Below are 22,548 nucleotides of genomic sequence, written 5' to 3'. Positions count from 1 at the left end.
GCCTCTGTACGTTCGAATAATTCCAATTGAAGCTGACAGAAGTATATTTCTTACGAATAGTTTCGTACGTTACAAATGGGAAGAAAATCGATTCACCAGAATGTTTGCAAACTAATTTTCTATTTATAACTCTCGTGCATTCTAAACTTTGAAATACCACGTTTAAATAATTCGTGATCAAAATTTTCGACCACACGTGAATCTTTCGAATCTGACTCGTGGACTCAAATACAAACTACACTTGAACATTAAGAGTCTGATTCATGAAACGAAGATCGAGCTGTATCTACTGATTTCGTTTTCTATCAATCAGACCTCAAATTCATCGAGCTGAACGATACGAAAAGTAGTTAATCGCATGTACCTACAAAGTCCTCACGGACGGCTCTGTGAAACCGACGACCATTTTTCTTCGTTCTCGAGCATCGGTCAGAATTCTCTTCCAGACGGAACGATTGCTTTCTGCACTCTCTATCGTTCACCCGACAGGAATTCCCACGTGGAAGATTTGACGCCGCTCACCTTCCATAAAAGTCGCTTTTATCGCTCACTTCGTGACGCTCGATCGTCTTTATCGCTCGTTCAGCGACGCTCGTATTTATTACGAGCTTCCACACACACACACGCGCGCACACACCTTTCTCCGATCCCCCACTCCTCCACTAGCGTACCCCACGTGAGAGAATCGGGACCATTTCTCAACCATTTCTGGACCTATCCACCGCTCGTTTTTGTACACTTCGCGCGACGTACGCGCGTGGCTGCGAACGACACCGTGAGAGGGTGGCCGACATCCCGTGAACTGATCAGACTTTTTACGATCGTAATGTCGCGCGAAAACGAGGGGACGAACGAGCCCTTGAGAAACGACGATACGACACCGGAGTGAAATAAGGAAGGAACAACGTGGGGACAGGTTGAATACGTTATTTCGATGATTACGAGATTTTCGTTATTCGAGAGATTTTTCTTCGCGAACGAGAAGGTAATTTTAGTAGTGGATAGAGCACTAGAGATAGGGGATGGTGTTCTTGATTTTGTGGATCGAATGGTATCACGAGTTTTGACTCGTTGAGTGGGGATTCTTTGCTGGTGTATTTGTTAATTCTTTAGATATGGCGTACAAATTTCTTTTTTGTTATCTTGGTAATTTTTAGTAGCAAATAGGGTGCTAAAAGCGAGGAACAGGTGATGCATTTTGTCTCCGGATAATAAAGTATACTAAGATGATAAAGTATACCAAGATTGTGAAGCTCACTAAGATAATAAATTATTCCGAGATAATAAAATGTATCGAGATAGTAAAGTATACTAAAATACTAAGAGATTAAAGTATAGTAAGACATCTGGATCGATACGATATATCAGCACTGTATTTGAAGGATTAACCGACTAGTCCCCGGTTGTGTGAAACGAAACTGGCCCTAACAGGTTTCATATAACCGGGGAAGGTAGAGTTTCTATTCCAAAGATCGATCGTTTTCGTATCCGGTTAACGTCGGGCTCGTTCGGAGAGAAAAGCAAAGGAAATTCATTGATAATGTGCAAAACAGAACAACAATGAACAAGTGGCGAATTTTCAATGTCAAATTATCCATTAATGAAAACGAAAATTCTGATATTCATCGATACGTCATCGCGAGAGTATTACCAATGCACAATCTGGTTCGAAATATTTTCCATTGCGTTCGAAACGTATTTTCGAATCTACCTAGCAACATTTACTTGCACGTTTTGCATTTACTCGTACAGGTAAAGCTTGTCGATTAAATGTAGAAACACCCGGTGCATAATAAACCCACGAACCTCTTGACAACATCGGTGGCCCACCTTGCGTAATCTTTTTTCCAAATTTATTCCACCGCGTGGAAAGGTTTCGTTACGCTATAGTAATCGCGTACGTTGTCGAGAAAGCTAAATTCTGATGCAGTCGAGAATACACAAACGGTCGCGGTAACGTTTTTAGAAAAATTCACTCCGCTCGATAAACCGTGGCAGCGAAAAAGCTCCCGACGATTCGATAAAGCAATAATGGCGGGAAATGTTCAAAGCTGTGTTGACGTTTCGTTTTTTCGAGTGTCGGGACGCGATACGATTGTGGGCATTCGTTTGTCACGTTCTCGTGCAAAATGATTTATCCTCTCTTATCATTTCCGTTAGCGCTCGATAAACATTGGACGAAAGCTCGCCAAAATCCATGAAAAATTTTGTTACGTCCCGACGAAAACACGGACACGTTCGGTCAATGTTGTTTAAACAAACTGGGCTACGACGTGTATATATTCGAAACAACCAGTTTCCACCATTTTCCCGGGAATTCCCCGACGAGATGCAACGTCCGGTCAGATGGATCGAAATCGTTTTGAATATTTCGCCACCTCGAATAAGCACGATGTAAACTAACCGAGGTTAGGTCTCATTGTTCAACCGGTTGAATGCAATCCGTTGCACGATACGTGGATCGGAACCCGAGGAAATCCTTTTTTTTTCACGATGTTACCCAATCTGCGTAAAAGGGTAGCTGGAAAATTACGCGAACGCAACGTGGTTCCAAAACGACCGCGTCGGTTATTAAATCGTACCACATCTGGGTCTTTTCTGACCCGGGAAAACTATAGCTCGATTACAGCGTTCAACTTTCCTTAGGAATTAAGAAAAGCACGATAAAGTAATAAAATCTTCGTTCGAAATATTCGTGCGAGTAAAATCAAATTGTGGGTCAGTTTAGACCCACGCTAAGCTTTCCTTAGAGATTAAGAAAAGCACGATAAAGTAATATAATCTTCGTTCGAAATATTCGTGTGAGTAAAATCAAGTTGTGGGTCACTGTAGACCCACGCTAAGCTTTCCTTAGAAATTAAGAAGAGTTCGATAAAGTAATAAAATCTTCGTTCGAAATATTCGTGCGAGTGAGATCAAGTTGTGGGTCAGTTTGGACCCACGCTAAGTTTTCCTTAAAAATTAAGAAAAGTACGATAAAGTAATAAAATCTTCGTTCGAAATATTCGTGCGAGTAAAATCAAGTTGTGGGTCACTTTAGACCCACGCTAAGCTTTCCTTAGAAATTAAGAAAAGTACGATAAAGTAATAAAAATATACGTTCGAAATATTCGTGCGAGAGAGATCAAACCACGGGTCAGTTTGGACCCACGCGTGGTCCCTCTGTTCATAGTCTAATCGCTGGCATTACGATGATTAATACGGACATTATATACGTACATCACGTTGCAACAAACAAGCCAGTTACACGCCAACATGACGCACCACAGCCGAAGAATGATCAAAAATTTCGAAACTCGAGAACTCGGATTTGCGATAAAACTTTTCTAATTTATTCTCCCCCATAATGGCCACCATTTTCCGTCCCGTTTTTGCACGTTAATTCCATCATCGACCATTTCGTCCCGACGGAAACCAAATACAACGAAGCGCTACACTCAAGCTTCCATTAATTAACGTCCTCTGTATCTGTATTTACGGTGAAATTTTAAATAAAAGTAAAACGAAACTGAACGATAAAAACTGTTTGCGTATGTTTCGTATTTGTTCACGATATTTGGCAATTATGGTATTAGTACGATATTGTCGAACAATTTTCGATGTGAAATTATTAAAATCCTCCGAAAGTGATTGGAAAGGAAATCGTATATTTTTATTTACGATTCATCCACGAAATCGTGCCCAGAAAACGGTTTGAATTATTTCACTGATAACTGTCGCTGAAATGGGAGTGAAAGATTCGTGGAAAGATTCAAGAACAATCCCCGAAACGAGACTGGCCGATAAAATTGAATGGCTCGACGCCATTACGTGAATTCACGAATTCCGTGAAAGTCGAAACTTCCGTAGCGGAAACGTCCGCGAGATTTGTTCGGTGTCGTTCTCGACGGGGATATCTGGTTGATATTTGACAGTAGCAAAGTTTCGACCGAAGACGCCAGATTACCTCGTCACCTCGGGGTCAGTATTGCGGCTGATACAAGTGCCATTGTTCCCTGAACTTTCGCGAAAAGTCACCTCAATGGCGGATAAAGTTCCTGCATGAAAGGGTATGATGCCGAGAGTGTTTGTCGTCCTGGAGACAATGCAACTCCTTCAGTCACCGGTTCGACGAAGCTGAGGAACTTTTCGGAGAAGTGGGCGGCCAAGGAGAAGGTGGAATGAAAAGAAACATAAAAGACAAAAGGGGAAGAAATTGACAGCGGAGAATGTAGGTACAGTGGATGGCTCGGCGGGTCGCGATATGAGGGAGATTTTCGATTAAGTAACGGACAAATTTTAAAGTCGTCCAGAGAACAATGCGACGCTATTAAACGTGAAACATTACGAGTTGCGAACAATTGAGATCGTAACTCGTGGGAGTCTCGATCGGTGACTGGATTCTGAGCGTTTTGAAGTATGCCTGAACGTCAACGAACAACTTCAATGATTTGCGAACGATTCTGGATGTCTGCGAACGTTTGAGGGGGTTTCTGACTGGCTTTGAACACCTTTGAACGTTTCTGAACGTCTGTGGACGTCCACGAATATCTCTGATAATTCAGAAACGTCTGTGAACATTTGTGAACGTTTACGAATTTCTCTGAACGTTTCTGAGTCTCTTTGAGTGCCTCTGAACGTTCCTGAACGTCTGTGAATTTCTACAAATATCCTTGAAAGTTCCGAAATATCTGTGAACGCAAATATGCCTGAACACTAAATATCTTTGAATACCTTTGAACGTTTCTGAACATCTGTGGACATCCACGAATATCCCTGATAATTCAGAAACGTCTGTGAACATTTGTGAACGTTTGCGAATATCTCTGAACGTCCCTGAATCCCTTTGAATGCCTCTGAACGTTCCTGAACGTCTGTGAATCTCTACAAATATCCTTGAAAGTTCAGAAATATCTGTGAACGTAAATATTCCTGACAGTTCAGAAATATCTGTGGACGCAAATATCCCTGAATATTCTTAAATATCTTTGAATACCTTTGAACGCTTCTGAACATCTGTGGACATCCACGAATATCCCTGATAATTCAGAAACGCCTGTGAACATTTGTGAACGTTTCTGAACATCTGTGGACATCCAAGAATATCCCTAAAAATTTAGAAACGTCTGTGAACATCTGTGAACGTTTCTGAATATCTCTGAACACGTATGAATATACCTGAACATCCACAAACGTCTGTGAACTTCTTTGAACATCACTAGGTGCTTCTGAACACCTCTGTACATCTCTAAACATTTTTAAACGTTTCTGAAAAATTCTTTGTCCCATTAAACGATTATGAACTATCGACCCTTAGTATTTCAGCACTGAAGATCCTCGACAATTGAACTACGTCGATTGTGAACATTTATCCATTTGCTACAGCCAACCTGCACACACATTATTCACTCGTACCGCACATCTCTTCGTCCGAAAATTCACAGCACGTTTCTAGAATCCATTCAGATACACTTCACTCGCAGACGATCCTCAAACTCGGTCGCTCAATCCCTATTCTAAACACTTATCGTTCACAGCCAACGTACGAAACGTTTATTCATACGTAAAATATTCGACGTATATCATACTTTTCCGCATCGCGTAAAATGTATATCATACCGGTTGCAGGGATATTAAAATTATAATTTTCAAAAAGTTCCTACATTGTTGTCCATCGATGTGAGTTTCATAGTGAACAACGGATGTACATAAATGTATTCGTATTCTGCATTAGGGAATTGTTGGCTCGTAATGAGAATAAAGGTGTTTGCTTAAAAATTTTGAGAACCATAAAAGTCGACGGTGCTCGTTTCGTTAATTAAGACCCCTAGAGTAAATTCTCTGGAGAATAAAGCAGCTCCGGAGGAAATATTATTCGTTGCAAAATTTGTGGAAATGTACGCTTATCTAGCAAACCTTGTGATGTTTAAGGGGATAATCTGGATTTGAGAGCGGAAATTTAAGCTCCTTTGCGTATTATTCCAAAAAAAAAGAAAGTATTACGTTTATCGATTTTGAACGTTGCGCATACTTCGAGTGTTTATGTATATATTTTTTCGAGGAGCAATGAGAATTTATTCTCGAATTACCCTTGCTATTGTAACGAGGAAAGTTTCGATTTTTCGAAAATAACAAAAATTGCATAGAAACTTAAGTCTTATTATGCAACAACGACAGAAGTTTTTAACATTTAAAGTTAATCCTAGTTCATGCGCCGGGGGGTCATGAATTTTATATGCGTGGAAAGTTTCAAGGCAATCGGTTAACTTAACCCGACCCAGACCTAACTCGGTTGTCAATGCATGTTCTCTATAATCAAAACTTCGACGAAATTTCTTTAAAAAAAGGACTCGATTTTCTAAAGTTCCAAACTAAATCCACTCAATCAATTTTTCTTTTTAATAATATAACGTCGATGCTAATTCGACACATTCTCGAAACAATTAGAATTAAAAAAATCACTAAATCAATTTTCTCCCTACACAGAAAAAAAAATTGTTGCAAAGAACAGTACAACTATTTATATTTCTCGAACGTAGACGCAAAAAATTCATATCGCGATCACCCTGATCCTAAAATCCATAAGCCTCGAATATTCTTCTAAAAAAAAAAGGAAGATAAAGTTTAAAATATCAACATAACTCTCCCGATGCAAAGTATCGAAACTCTTAAAAGAATAAAACTGTTTAAAATCGTAAAACCAATTTCCCTGCACACATACATAAAAGAAAAAAAAATTGTTCCACAGCACTACACAACCATTTATATTCTCCGAAAATAAACATAAACATAAAAGATTCCGATCCAAAAGTATCCATACACTCGAACATCCTTCTAAAAAGAAGAGTTACTCGAAAAAGTCTATACAACTCCCGATCAAAAATATCAAAACTCTCGAAAGAACGAAATAGTGAATAATCGCGCAATCTCCACCGATACGGACAGAAACTTGCTCCGAATCACTGTTTACGTTATTCGAACACGTTTACGAAAAATTCATATCGCCCTCTGATCCTAGCACCCAGACGCTCGAGCCTTCTAAAAAAGGAAAGGAGCGGTAAGGAGTTGGAGAATGTCGATTTCCAATTTCTAAGGCATCGGAATATCGAGTTACCCTGGTCCAGCACCGGTGATCCTGCGAGCGGGGATGAAATTCTCGTGGTAGAATTTCTTTCGCGGGTTCGATTGACGAGTGGGACCGGACCTCGACCGCTCGAAGTAGAATCGGTGGTACGTGGTCGGACGGGTCAGAGCCGAGAAGAGACGAACGGAGATCCGAATGCATGGGCGCGTAACGCGGGAAGAAAAAGGAACGTGGAAGGGACGGGATAAAGATCTACGGTGGAGTCTGTGGAAGGGATGTAGGAGAACGAACCGGATGGCAGGAACGAGAGGGGAGGTGGGGGGTAAGAACGGAGAAACTAGGACGAAAGGTGCGAGCCCAGGATGACGGTGCACTAGCTGGGGCCACTGACATGAGACCGTCCACTTCTATCGAAGGGTGTACGGCCATTGAATCCACTGGATTTTCACCCCCTCTCGTACCACCCAACTCCCCACCCAACCGGTGCAACCTACTTCGCCACCTACTTCGTTCGTTTCCCCACTTCGAGCAGCCCTGTCGAGTGGTCGTCTTATTTCGACAACCTGTATCCGACGGGGCTCTCGAAGCGAGCAACGATTTCAAATCGTCGCGAATACTCGCTGCTCCTTCGATGTCTCCGCGAACGGATGGCAAAATAAGGGGATGATTTTCATACTCTCCGTGTACGGAACCTAGGGGCAGTTGAACATTCCACCGAGCACCTTGTTACATGGGAATTTATTATCTCGTAAGTGACATGGAGTTCCCGGTTGGATAGTGTGTTTCGTTTTAAGGGAGGTATCGCCGAAATTAGGGAGAATGGGTAATTAATATTCGAATAGTCTTACTTACGTAAGACGTAAGTATTGGGTTGTTTGGAGAGTCGATTCGTTTTTTTCTTTTTTTGGGGGGTGAAAATGAAACATGGATTTTTTAGAGTAAACGTTTCATTAAATTATATATTCTACGTTTTGTTGGAAAATGAAATGAGTTTTCGAATAATCCAGTAGTACTCGAAGTGGTAAGGAAATTCGAGAGTGCTGGGATCTGGAACTCGAAAGGCCTAAATTTAATTGGGCAAATATTGAAATTGATTTCGAGGAAAGAAATAAATGTTGTACGATTATTTTATCGGTTCCTTCGATCTCCGGTACGGATGATCTCTGATAGTGATTTGCTGGTCTCTGGAGTGTAGTTTTCTTACCGGGGAACACTACCTCGTTCAAGATTTCTGTTACTGAGCTTACTTTTTCGATCGTTTGAAGTTGTTTGTGCCCGTTTTTTACTATTGTAGGTTTCTGATTTTTCGAAGCGATGGACTGACGATTGAATAAATATATTTGTAAGAAGAGATGTTCCGTACAGATTTGTAACAGCGAACTGAGTACAAACTGAGTTCAATCGTTCGAAGAGAAGAAATATTTTCAACATAGTCCGTCTCCTGTGTTTTACAATTTTATTTCATGGTCCATAATTTTCGAAAAAATTCCAAGTATATCTTCCCCCATTGGCGTCGTTCTAAAATTACTTTTTCTCGTTTTTAATACACAAAAATACAAACATCGAGACCCATTCTTGCAAGAACGTTCGTACTCGCGCGAGTTTTCCAGATTTTCAAACGCGATCAATTCTATTTCAATAAACATCGATCGAATCTAGAACCGTGAAAACTCAAACATGGATTTCTGACCTATAATTCTCCCTTTTTCGACACGGAAGGGAAGACTCACACACGCGTGTTTACTCAAATTTAAAATTCATCTTCCGTCTATTTCAAAGCTCACAATTTTCTAATTAAAAATACAAAGCTCCGGTAACCTCACAATTTGCAAACTACCTCTTTCTGACAGTCAAACTTTCTGATTTCGAATTGACAGTTTTCAGAAGCTTTTCGATTTCAAACTCGTCCGTTATCCAAATCAGTAACGACGTCTGTCATCACTCTATTTGATACTTTGTCATCAAACTATCTCTTTCTGACAATCAAGCTTTCTGATTTCGAATTGACAGTTTTCAGAAGCTTTTCGATTTCAAACTCGTCCGTTATCCAAATCAGTAACGACGTCTGTCATCACTCTATTTGATACTTTGTCATCAAACTATCTCTTTCTGACAGTCAAGCTTTCTGATTTCGAATTGACAGTTTTCAGAAGCTTTTCGCTTTCAAACTCGTCCGTTATCCAAATCAGTAACGACGTCTGTCATCACTCTATTTGATACCTTGTCATCAAACTATCTTTTTCTGACAGTCAAGCTTTCTGATTTCGAATTGACAGTTTTCAGGAGCTTTTCGATTTCAAACTCGTCCGTTATCCAAATCAGTAACGACGTCTGTCATCACTCTATTTGATACTTTGTCATCAAACTATCTCTTTCTGACAGTCAAGCTTTCTGATTTCGAATTGACAGTTTTCAGAAGCTTTTCGATTTCAAACTCGTCCGTTATCCAAATAAGTAACGACGTCTGTCATCACTCTATTTGATAGTTTGTCATCAAACTATCTCTTTCTGACAGTCAAGCTTTCTGATTTCGAATTGACAGTTTTCAGGAGCTTTTCGATTTCAAACTCGTCCGTTATCCAAATCAGTAACGACGTCTGCCATCACTCTATTTGATACTTTGTCATCAAACTATCTCTTTCTGACAGTCAAGCTTTCTGATTTCGAATTGACAGTTTTCAGGAGCTTTTCGATTTCAAACTCGTCCGTTATCCAAATCAGTAACGACGTCTGCCATCACTCTATTTGATACTTTGTCATCAAACTATCTCTTTCTGACAGTCAAGCTTTCTGATTTCGAATTGACAATTTTCAAAAGCTTTTTGATTTCAAACTCTTCCGTTGTCTATCGTCGTTCTGTTCTCAGTTTCGCTCGAGACACGTGAAAAACAAATTTAACAATTAATCGTAACCTCACCGTTCGCAACTGTCAAACTCTTTCTGACAGTCAAGCTTTCTGATTTCGAATTGACTTCTGATTTCGTTAAGAAACTTTCGAGGGTTGATTTCGAATTGACTTCAGCTTTCTGATTTCGTTTGGAATCTTTTCGATTTGAAACTCGTCCGTTGTCTGTCGTCACTCTGTTCTCAGTTTCGCTCGAGACACGTGAAAAACAACATCACAATTAATTGTAATTGATCTTTTAACAATTAATCGTAACCTCACCGTTCGAAAACTATCTCTTTCTGACAGTCAAACATTCTGTTTTCGAATTGACTTCTGATTTCGTTAAGAAACTTTCGAGGGTTGATTTCGAATTGACTTCAGCTTTCTGATTTCGTTTGGAATCTTTTCGATTTCAAACTCGTCCGTTGTCTATCATCACTCTGCTCTCAGTTTCGCTCGAGACACGTGAAAAACAACATCACAATTAATTGTAATTGATCTTTTAACAATTAATCGTAACCTCACCGTTCGAAAACTATCTCTTTCTGACAGTCAAACATTCTGTTTTCGAATTGACTTCTGATTTCGTTAAGAAACTTTCGAGGGTTGATTTCGAATTGACTTCAGCTTTCTGATTTCGTTTGGAATCTTTTCGATTTGAAACTCGTCCGTTGTCTGTCGTCACTTTCCTCTCAGAGACACGTGAAAAGCGACGTTACGTCCCTTCGAAGTGGACCACCACTTAAACGTCTGTCACCGTCTTGACGCACTTTCATCTTCTTTTCAGCCTTTGTACCGCCGATAGATATTCTCGCCGATGGCTATATAATTCCATCGTTTCCAGACGAGGACAAAATTCCCAGACGAGGACAGAATTCCCAGACGAGGACAGAATTTCCCAGACGAGGACAGAATTCCAAGACGAGGACAGAGTAGTCACAATTTCGGCGGAGATCTCGGTAACCGGAAGCAGAATGGAACCGTGGCGCGGTTTACGAAACGCGTTCCAAACCCCACGATTGTTAACCGGTCGCTTTTCACTTGGATCTTTCTTCTCCGTTGGTCGTTGCGTTTTCGAAAGACATTTAGAAATTTCCCGCGCGTGTCCTTGCTCCATTTCGAGCGCGCGATGTAGCTTCGTCGGATTGTAAACTTCCGAGGTACCCTGTCGTGGGATTAACGAGTAAGGTTGCGCTTCGGGCTTGTTTGCCCTTTTAATTCTCGGACAAATTCCGTGGAAATGGAAGAAGAACTCCCGACGAAGATTTTAATTGCTTCTACTGGATATTACCGTGAGAAATTGAGAATAATTTTCCCCGCCGGTGAATATTTAGCACCTCGATGCTCTTTCGCGTTATTTTTCCAATTAGAATATTACGCGAATGGTGGAAACCGTAGGTCAAGGTCACCTGATCGGCCAATTCCACATTAGGAACTCACCTCGATGGTCTTTTGCATTAATTTTTAAGTTGAGTACAGTTGGTGAACAAACTATTAATAATTACTCATAGTTTGCGATTAAAACGATACTTTTGTCTTAGAAAATGTATTGTTATATTTTTAGCAATATCTTGCAACTGTTTTGAAGGTTTTACATGATAAATATATATGTATTTGATTACGTTTTATTTGTAATTGTCAGAACATACTTTGGTAAAGTTGGATACTTTTTGACAGTTTTGGAATAAATAATAACGAAGGAAAATAAAAATAAAGATGAACACGAGTATCAAGACACGTGTGCAAACATTGCTACACATGAAATTATAAACGAGGCTTGTATCTATATACAAAGAAAAACAGGATATAATACCGAAAGTATGAAACATGTACTTTCTCTAGGAGTTCGTGATAATTTAATCATCCACTGTAATATGCAGATGGTGAAACGGGCGGTCAAGGCCACCTGATAGCCCAATTGCACATTTGGTATGCACTTCGATGGTCTTCTCTACTATTTTCTAAGTAGAATATCATGCAAACGGATAAAAAGGGTCAAGGCCACCTGATCACCAAATTGAGAACAACGATTCTATATCCAGAGCGTTTCTCCTGTAACGACGACGCGATCGAAGGATCCACGTCACCATGAATCTGTAACAGTTATTTTTCTCGAGTCAATATCGTCCAAATAATATAACATAATTCCTATCTCACTTGACACCCAATTTTGAATAAACATAACTGCAAAGAAAGAACACATATCGTTCGACATCTTACGTATCGAACCTATGTAACTTTAATTATTTTTATCTTAAAAACTATCGAGTATCCACACTCAATATTTCGCATACATCAAAAGAGATCACTCCACTCTTGTTCTACAAAAGCACATTAAAATCTAAAGCGGATAATTCGTGCTACCCTTGTCATAGTTGTACGACGTTTGATCTCGACAGATGCATTCTACTCGATCGCCCCTATGATTGCTCTATTGAACTTGTCAGATCGTATGCAGTTCTCTTCTACCGCTCAAACTACGAGCAAACAGTTGTTTGACTACCAACGAGCATGTTCCACTTTCCGAACCAACCATGTCCCAATTCTTCTTGTCTGCACGCAGACTGGCGTGTTCTACTTCTCTAACGATGCGCGTTCGATACAGTTCTGTACGCTTAACCGGGTAGGATAATTTACACTTCGCCCGGTTCGGATTAGGCAACTTCTAGTTCCTCGACTGTGCATTCTACCTTCTCTTCGTACGACCGCTTACGACCATAATTCACCTATTAAACCACGAAATGTTCGCATTCGCATTTCTGCGATCGCGAACTTCTTCAACTACCGAATACATTTTCATCTTTACTCGACACACGATTGTGCGCCGGGATGCACTTCGCTGTACAGAGATTAATTATTTCTCCGACTCAATTTACATACTAAAACGCGATCGAAGTTCCATCAACGTGTAACTCGTCCTTTTCTTGGAATTTTACATTTTACTGGAACGTGTATCTCGTATTCTCTTTGTCCGGCCACGCTCGATCCTATTCCACTCGTTTAAAAATAAAACGGTTTCGTTATATTTCCACGATCGTGTATACAAAATTATTTTACATATAATTTTATCTCACGCGAAGTTCTATTTTACTATTTAACGATTAAATTTTGCGTGCCAACTGGCTTCTCATTTGACCATTTGATCTTTTAATAATTAATCGTGTGCTTATAAAAAAATTAACCAAATGCAACTCATCTAATCTTTTAATAATTAATCTTGTTCTTATAAAAAAATTAATCAAATGCATCTCGTTTGATTTTTTAATAATTAATCTTGTTCTTATAAAAAAATTAACCAAATGCATCTCGTTTGATCTTTTAATAATTAATCGTGTTCTTATAAAAAAAACATATCGCAAAATCGTCCTGGATATCTATTCTTTGGACATTTTTATACCGATCGATGTTTCTCAAAGAAAAATTTATACTCGACAATATTTTAAGTACTATATACCTTAGTTTACGAGTTAAGAACGATCGAGAAAAATGTTCAAAGTGCAACTTTCAACTCAGTATTTTTATTTCGTGTAATCAACGGAAGCCAACAATGTACTGTGCACAGTTGAAAAATAGACCACTGGAAAAAATTTACATTCATATCTGTACATTCCCCTTAAGGATGTATTCTAATCTAGCTTGAAAAAATCGATTTCTTTCGACACTTGAAACATTTTCTTCGATCATCCACAACTCGAAAACCAAGATATACAAGACACACGTTAATAAAACATTTTTCACTCGTATTAGAGTATACATTCACCCCCTGAAGTAGAAACATCTATTTCCAAATCACCCCGTATCATAATTTCGAATAATCTTTCGCTCAGATAGTTTAAAACAGCATTCGGTAAATACGTCACAAAAGTAGAACATTAAGAGCTTCCGGGAACGTACGAAATAAAAGAAATCGTTAAACATCCCTTGCATCGTAATCGGTAAAGTAAAAAAAAAAAGCCTCGAGCGATAGATCGGTAATCGGTCGAGTAAAAAAAAAAAAAATATCGTTACGTAAAGGGTACTCGGATTATCCGACAACATGGAACATTTTGGCGACGCGCACAAGGGTTAATTACCAACCGGAGCCAATTTACAAGCCGATACACAAGCTTTACCAACGAGTGGCGCTCGACTTTCCTCTACGATGTAAATTTCGCGAAGTTACGCGATCGGGAAGAGCGAAATGTAAGACAAATACCACCACCGTATATATATATATAATTTCAACGTGGCGTAAACTTTCCGCGCGTAGCTGAATTTAAAGGCGCACACGCACAACACGAGAACACATTCCCCGTACTCGGGACGTTCGCGCAACGAGCTCGGTTTCGCTTCGCCCGAGCGAAGTATTCTACCTAATTGCGCTATTGTCGATAACAACGACCGTTTTCCTGTGTTTGCTCGTGTACTCTTTCTGCGATTGCATTCTCGTTCCGTTCGAAAGCACGACGCGCTACATTGTCAGCAACGCGTGGTTAATCGGGGTAAAAATATTTTTAACGTACGACGGAAGAATTTCGAGCAATCTTCCACCCCCCACCTCCCCCCTCCTGTCCCAGGGAGGAATGCAAGATATCGTATTAAACCTGCCACTTTGAATGACACTTCCGCGTGCACGCGTTCCACGTTATTCCACGCAGTTCAACGTTGCATTTCAAGCCGAGCTGACGGAAAGAATTCTCATTTCGCGACACGGACAAATTGCATTAAAAAGTTCACCACGCGTTTGATCCGTGTGCTAGGGAATTAGTTTCGTTGGATATTCAATAGGGAACTGCGTCCGGGATTAATTTACAACCCCCTGACCTTTCGTAAGTAAATATTTGCCTTTTAACGCGCATCGAGTGAAAGCTTTGCAACTGACTGCTCCGCGGAACGAACTTGACGCGTCAGCTGCATACTGTTTCGTTAACGGCGAGATACATCGTCGCGGGTTCGCGCGGTTCGGAGAATTCGTGTTTGTCTCGTGAGTTTTAACGTTGACGATAACTCCGACTATTAGAAAGTTGCACGGAACACCCACGTAGATCGAAGATTGTTCGCGAAGGTGACGTTGGCGAATCGTATCGGGCGAATGCTGCGGGATGACGTAACTTTCGTAACTTCGGTTCGACTATTGTGAAATATTGGAGAACTTTTATCGAGTTTATATTGGAATCTATAATTCGTTCCGTGTAAGCTCATTTTTGTTCCATCGCGATACCTTAAAAATTCAATGTTTTGGTAAATTTTCAAATCATGACCCACATTTGCCTTGAAAAAGGGTATTGGCAGTTTCCATGCGCTCGTGGAACTAAATGGATTGAAAATGAGGGGCTCGATATCGAGAAATAAAATATTCCCCTGGTTTTTGACAAAGCCTATGCTTCCAATGCAGTGATAATAATAAAAATATACGTTCGTTCGAATAAAGGATTTTATGGACAATGGAACACTCGTGTTCTTTGATATTTATATTGTTTGAAAATGGTAAAATTTTCATATATTTTTTCGCAATTTTTACAATGGCTTCCCGTCGGTCTCCTAATATTTTGATCCCTCTTTTACGAAGATTCTTCGACTTCAATGCAAAGAATTCAGTCAGCCACCTTCCGACTGGATCTAACACCTTAACTCCTTTTCAGGGAACTAGTTTTCCAAACTTTTGAATAAGTAATAATCCGACGAAGTCCTGTTTTGGGATCAAGAATAGAAAATCATTCTTTTCCATCGTCGAATTGATTAATTTTTAAAGTAATCTATTTCCAGCCGACAGGACACGATTGATCCATCGATACTAAAGTTTATCATTAACAACTAGAATGATTGCTGTCAAAGTTGACCAAAAACCGGCCTAAAATCGATCTTTCCTTCTCCCAAGAATACATTTGATACGCAAATTGCCTCGAAAAGTGTAAACTTCCTTTCTCCATGGAATACATTTGGTACACAATCAATGATTATTCAAAATTAAAGCTTCACACCTTTAGAATTCGTTGTAATTTCTTTTATTGCTATCCTACGAAATCGACCAAAACGTCCACCTAACACTAGCCACGACCACTTCCAAAATCAATCTTTCCTTCTCCCAAGAATACATTCCATATGCAAATTGTCTCAAAAAGTGTAACCTTCTTTTCTCCATGGAATACATTTGGTCCACAATCAAAAATTACTCAAAATTAAAGCTTCACACCTTTAGAATTCGTTGTAATTTCTTTCATCGCGATCCTACAAAATCAACCAAAACGTCCGACCCAACTAGCCACGACCACTTCCAAAATCGATCTTACCTCCTCCCAGGAATACATTCGCTAGGCAAATTGAGTTTCGAAATTTAATCGAACTTAAATATCCCCACACACCGGCCTAGATGACTCGCCGTGAAATGGTTCCGTAGCGCTATATTCGCAAGAAAAATTGCGCATCCGTGTTCCCAGTGGGTCGTAACGAGAACGTGGAAAGGGTAAACACAATCTTTTAACTATAGCGGTCTGGTACGCCACCGCGAGAGCTCGCGATCAGAATCCATCCCCGGTAACAGGGAACGCGGCTCGGAACGTTTCTCCACGAGGCGTCTCAATTTTACATTCCGCGCTTACGATCGACGTGTCCTGGGTAACTAAGACCCCTCGACCATCGTAGTCAGGGATTCACGAGCAGATATCCAAAACAATTAAGACGCGAGGCCGATCGAGATAGGTCGCGTCTTCGAGTCGCGTCGACCGTATCGGGAATGCGCCGGACCGATATCGATCGTTTCGATGATGATCCACGTGGATTAGGTCTGAACGATGGTTAATTCTCGTTGAGAGATCGACGAACACGGATACGATCGGGCGCCTCGAACGGTTAGGTATCCTCCTGGAGGAGTCGGCGGCTTTAAAGTCAGCCGCAGCTGCGCCAGGTCGACCGATAACACGAAACTCGGTCACTGGGTCAACGACAGATGAAGCTGGTGCACTCGCACCGGGGATACACCTCCTTTCCACGGGAACGAACTACTTCCCCCACCCTGACCAGTCCCGTTCCGTGTTTCTCTCTTTTATCGTTTCCTCCGCCCGAGCGGATATTGTAACCAGCTATTTTTTTTCTTTTTGTTGTTGCTTCTTCTCTTCTCTTCCGCTCGCCCTTTTCTTCGCGTTCGCGTACGTCTCCCACGCGTTCATAATACAACGGGACACAACGGGACGATCCGTGCAATTGGATCCCAATCTCCATAACCCCGTAAATATTGATCCCGGCTGGAATTGGTTCGGATGAGTGCACACACGGTTGAAAGGGATCGTCGCGCACACGATTCAAATTTTTCCGCTACGGACTGCCGATTCCCAAGATTTCTCCCGGCCATCTTCCTTTTCCGGTTGCTTTTTAAACGCGGTGAACGAAGTCTCTTCGCTTCGTCGACTCGGTACCACTTTCACGGTACCGTTAATATCGATTTCCGGTGGAATCGGTGTGGCTCGGTGTGCTTCGGTTGGATGTAATTTTGATTTTTCTAACGTTTACGATTTTTTAACGTTTGCGAGATCGTCACACGGGAGTTCTAAACGGGAAATGAAATCTCTTTGCGTCGACTCGAAACTGGTTTGGTTGTACTGTTTGTATCGATTCCGAGCGTAATTAGCACGAGTTATTATTGCGCGATTCGAAGGGAAATGGTTTTGATTTTTGTATCGTTTATGATTTTTAACATTTCCAAGGTTCTATTGCAGGGTTTTAAATAACTATACATTTCTTCTCCATCGATATGTGTCTCACCATTTATTTTTACATTCTATCAAAATACACAGAGTGATATGTGCAATATGGAACCACTTCGATGATATTCTTAATATTGAACTCGAGTGCAATTGGTATCGTTTGTAATTTTTAACGTTCTAAAGTTATGTTCTAGGCTCTTAAATGGTAATCCACTTCTTTTTTATCGATATGTGTCTCACCATTTATTTTTACATTCTATTAAAATACAAAGAGTGATATGTGCAATATGGAACCACTTCGATGACATTCTTAATATTGAACTCGAGTGCAATTGGTATCGTTTGTAATTTTTAACGTTCTAAAGTTATGTTCTAGGCTCTTAAATGGTAATCCACTTCTTTTTTATCGATATGTGTCTCACCATTTATTTTTACATTCTATTAAAATACACAGAGTGATATGAGCAATATGGAACCACTTCGCTGATATTCTTAATATTGAGCTTGAGTGCAATTGGTATCGTTTATAATTTTTAACATTCTAAAGTTATGTTCTAAGCTCTTAAATGGTAATCCACTTCTTTTTTATCGATATGCATCTCACCATCTGTACTACAATGTACAGGGTGGTTTGTTCAATTCAGGTGCAATTGTTGCGGACCAATATTGGGTATTTCGAAGGAAAAGAAATTAGATTTTTGTACAATTTGCATTTTTTAACATTTCCAAACCTATTTTCCGGATTTTTAAATGGAAATCGACGTACAATACGATCTACTTGTATCTACTTGACCGACCCTCTAACTATTGACTTAAACTGAAATTGATTTGGAATCGTTTAATTGTTCGATGAATTCGTTCTTTGTGCAGACTCTTGTATTGTTCGTAAATCTTTAAACTTCAATTTCAAGAAATCAATTCCTTTTGTCACCGTAGTTCTCCTATTCCCTGTGCTTATATTATATTACGATACAGGGTGATCTACTTGTATCAACTTGAATGACCTAACTATCGATTCTGGCTGAGATTGGTTCGGTATTTATTTAATTGTTCGATAAGAATTTGTAATTATTTGAATACAGAATTGTTCGTAGAGGATGGATGCTTTTGTTCGGATCCTTTTATCATTTGCAATTTGCAAGATGTCAGGATCATCTTCTAGGTTACAAATTATGATATTCGTGTTACTTTCGATGTTTGCATTATAATCGCACGAATTGTACATTATACAGGGTTGTTCGTAAAGTCATTTGGTTTTCCAAAATGGAGAATATATAATTTAATAAAACGTTTATGCACTCTAAAAGAATCGTGTTCCATTTTTAGCAAAAAAAAACGAAATAATTTTCCGTACAACTCAATAGGTTCTTTAATTTCCCAAACTTTAAATAAAAATCAATCTTTTCAAAGAAAATTGTCATACTTGTTAAAATAAACTCAACGACGTTAAATAACGCGACTTTCGAGTGATCTCCAAACGAATTTCCACTACGATGAAATTAAACAAATTGACCGTACGTTATTTATAGCTATAACAATGATCTCTTTCGTTGAATGAAAATTTCAAAGATAAATATCACGAAGATTATAAATATCCACTGAATTTGCTCTCGTTCGTAATAACAAATCCACTGAATAATAAATACCCGCTGAAAAAGATCCCGTTCGTAATAACAATCCACTGAATAATAAATACCCGCTGAAAAAGATCCCGTTCGTAATAACAATCCACCAAATAATGAACATTAGCTGAAAAAGGTGGTACCCAATCATTTGTAGCCAAATGGTCGATAAAGTAACAAGAATGTTTACTGAAATTCGAAAACCGTGATAAATCGCGTAAAGGTTGCTCGAAGGTCGCGTTATGCAACTCGATTGTTCCATTATCTGTCGTTGTTGAGAAAACTCCGATTGTTTTCGGTAAAGAGCGCACGTAAACGCGTTGCTACCACGTGCACGTCTGGTCCACAATGGAGTAAACAGTGCCCGATGTGATCCTCTCTGTTTCAGACGCGCGAGACAAAGAGAAGCTGATCAAACTGGCGCCGTTTAAGTTTCCCTTCTCGAAGATGTCGAAGTCGCGCAGCAGCGACGAGAAGGATAGAGAGAAAGACAAAGAGAGCGCGGAACAGGCCGTGGACAACGATACGGGGAAGGAGAAGGCCGACTGCGAGAAGGATGTAGAGGAGGACACGATCGGTGAGAACGAAGAGGGGGATGAGAAGGGTGCCACCAATGGCTGCAACGGAGAAAGAAACACGAACGTGGACTACGATACGGAGGACAACGCGAAGGGGGAGAATGTTCAACTACCGTTGAACCAATTGCAATTGGCCACCGAGCTGGAATCCAATTTAAAGTCACCGGTGTTTGCTTCCAACAGCCTGATGGTGAGGAACGAACTAGCCATTCCAAGCTCTCCTCCTCCTTCGTATGAACACGTTATCGAACAGGTGAAGATCTGGGTTATCGTGGCGAACTATGAAGAAATAACTAATTTCATGTATTTGTCGAATAATTCGAGACGAAACAGTTCGGTGTCTTCGTTCTTGCACGGTAGAGATTACTCGTCCTTGGGAGTTTGGACAAATTCGGTTGGACGTTCAAGGTCACTCCCACTTCCATATGAAAATTATTGATTGTGTTATTTTTTTTTCTTGCGTCTTCGTTGAGAGAGCTTTCACGAGTGTGGTATCACAGAATTGTGCTTTTAACTTTTGTATGCAATGGATGGAGCAGGAGAATGATCGTGTGGTGGGGGGATTGTTCGGTGACCTTGAACGGCCAATTTATTCTGCGATCTCTGGCAAACGGTGCTCGATCGAATGAATCGACACTATCGCAGTTATTTACTTATTTGTTAAAGGTAGAAAATATTATCGTACACACGAGAAGGAAACTGAGCAGGTTTTAACTGTTCTGACTTCGTTCGAATTAAATATTAATGAAAGTGTGATAAAATATTCGTAATACGAAATATTCGATTCTCGTGATCGAAAGCTAGAAACAATATTTTGCCAGACGTTGTAGAGTTCGTTATTTATTTTACAGAGCGACGAATTGACCGAACGGTTTATCGGGGGTAGTTTGTGCGTGTAGTGGGGGAAACCGCTCGCTCTGCTCTTGAGCGGTAAATTTATTCTAGAGCACTCAATTATTCTATTCTATAGAGGCGTTTCGACCCGAACGGTAGCCTTTGAATCGACGATTAAAGTGATTTTGCTTTACCCGTGAAGTAGAGCTGTTCGGGACCTGTGTCACGTTTCGTTACGATTTTAGACGCGTTTGGAGCACGCGGCTGTCGCGCAAAAACACGAAGAGGAGAAGAACAACGACAGCGAGGCGTCCCGGGAGCAGGAGAACAGGACGAAAGCGCCGAAAATACTTCACAAATCGAGCAAACAATTTTACAGGGCGATGGCCAAACAGTGGGGCATCACTTGCAAAATGAGCGACCATTGCAGATGCTTAGATTGTCAGGTAGATCGTTACTTATCAAGATTTTCGACTGATCTTTTAACTGTCAAATTTATATATAGTTAAGTACACGTATAATTAACTTTTCTTATTTCTATGGTTAGCCTTTCCTGAAATGAACAAAAATTGACACTGACATTGACTCGTGCCATTTATCAATATTTACTCATAATTTTAACTCTTCTATGTTAAAATATTTAGAATAACTTTAACAACTAGACGTAGACGTAGAATATTTTTTCTTCGGGTCTTTATTTTGCTTCCATTTCTTTCTAAATGATTTATTATAAATTATTACGATCAAGTTTCTTTATTTCCATGATTAGATTCCCTTGAAACAAACGAAAATTGACACTGACATTGACTCGTGCCATCTATCAATATTTACTCATAACTTTAATTCTTCTATGTTAAAATATTTAAAGTAACTTTAACAACTAAACCTACATATAGAATACTTCTCCATTTAGTCTTACTTTCCTTCTATTTCTTTTTAAATAATTTACTATAAATTATTACGATCAAGTTTCTTTATTTCTACGATTAGCCTCCCTTGAAATTAACAAAAATTGACACTGACTCGTACAATCAATATTTATTCATAATTCTAACGTTCTCTCCTATGTTAAAATATTTACAATAACTTTAACAACTAAACAGAGACATAGAATACTACTTCGAGTCTTTACTTTCCTTCTATTTCTTTTTAAATAATTTACTATACATTATTACGATCAAATTTCTTTATTTCTATGATTAGCCTCCCCTGAAATGAGCAAAAATTGACACTAATATTGACTCGTATGAAAAAGTGGCACCAGCTGGTGCTTTGGTGCATTTCGTGCCATCTATCAATATTTATTCATAATTTTAACGTTCTCTCCTATGTTAAAATATTTACAATAACTTTAACAACTAAACATAGACATAGAATACTACTTCGGGTCATTACTTTCCTTCTACTTCTCTTTAAACGATTTATTACAAATTATTCCTGTCGAGGGTACCGATTGTTTCGTATCTCTCTTTGACACGTCATTTAGTAACGCAATTGTTTCCAGAGTTGCTATTTCGACTGCGAGTACGATAAAAACGAGCACGAGAAGACTGACGGGGGCCTCGGTGCCGGTACACCGATGTTCATCTCCGAGGTGATGCAAGGTTCCGGCTGCGTTCTCCTCTAAAACGCCGGAAACGAGACCTCTACGACAACGGGATGGTCTTTGCCGCGTGGAGATACCTCCGCAAGGGCGAGATGTTCACATGATCGCGCACAAATCAAGGCCGATTGTTTCCCGATGGACCAGAATGAACACGAGGACCTCTTAACCGCGGTCCTAACGCTTTGCGACGGAACACACGGGCTAGTTGGGTATTCTTGAATCATTGCTGAACGCTTACAGCTGAGATTAATTGTTCAGAGAACACGTAAAATATTCATC

At 39.9% G+C, this 22,548-nt stretch overlaps 1 protein-coding gene across 2 annotated transcripts in view; it reads left to right on the top strand.

The window, feature by feature from the left end:
* LOC143146862 (uncharacterized) overlaps nt 1-22,309 on the top strand; it is a 31,220-nt gene extending 8,911 nt beyond the window's left edge. The window contains exons 2-4 of one of the 2 annotated variants that reach the window (XM_076311571.1): nt 19,640-20,019; nt 20,909-21,109; nt 22,168-22,309. In XM_076311571.1, coding sequence (XP_076167686.1) covers nt 19,699-20,019; nt 20,909-21,109; nt 22,168-22,290 — 645 coding nt within the window. In that variant the 5' untranslated portion in view covers nt 19,640-19,698 and the 3' untranslated portion in view covers nt 22,291-22,309. Of the gene's footprint in view, nt 1-19,639; nt 20,083-20,908; nt 21,110-22,167 lie in introns of both variants that reach the window. The other variant, XM_076311570.1, reaches the window with a different exon arrangement.
* Nucleotides 22,310-22,548: the final 239 nt, after the last annotated feature.

Source organism: Ptiloglossa arizonensis, chromosome 5, assembly GCF_051014685.1.
Source record: "Ptiloglossa arizonensis isolate GNS036 chromosome 5, iyPtiAriz1_principal, whole genome shotgun sequence".
Lineage (NCBI taxonomy): Eukaryota > Metazoa > Arthropoda > Insecta > Hymenoptera > Colletidae > Ptiloglossa > Ptiloglossa arizonensis.
The sequence above is the reverse complement of the archived record's forward strand: the minus strand, read 5'-3'. Positions and strand labels throughout refer to the sequence as shown.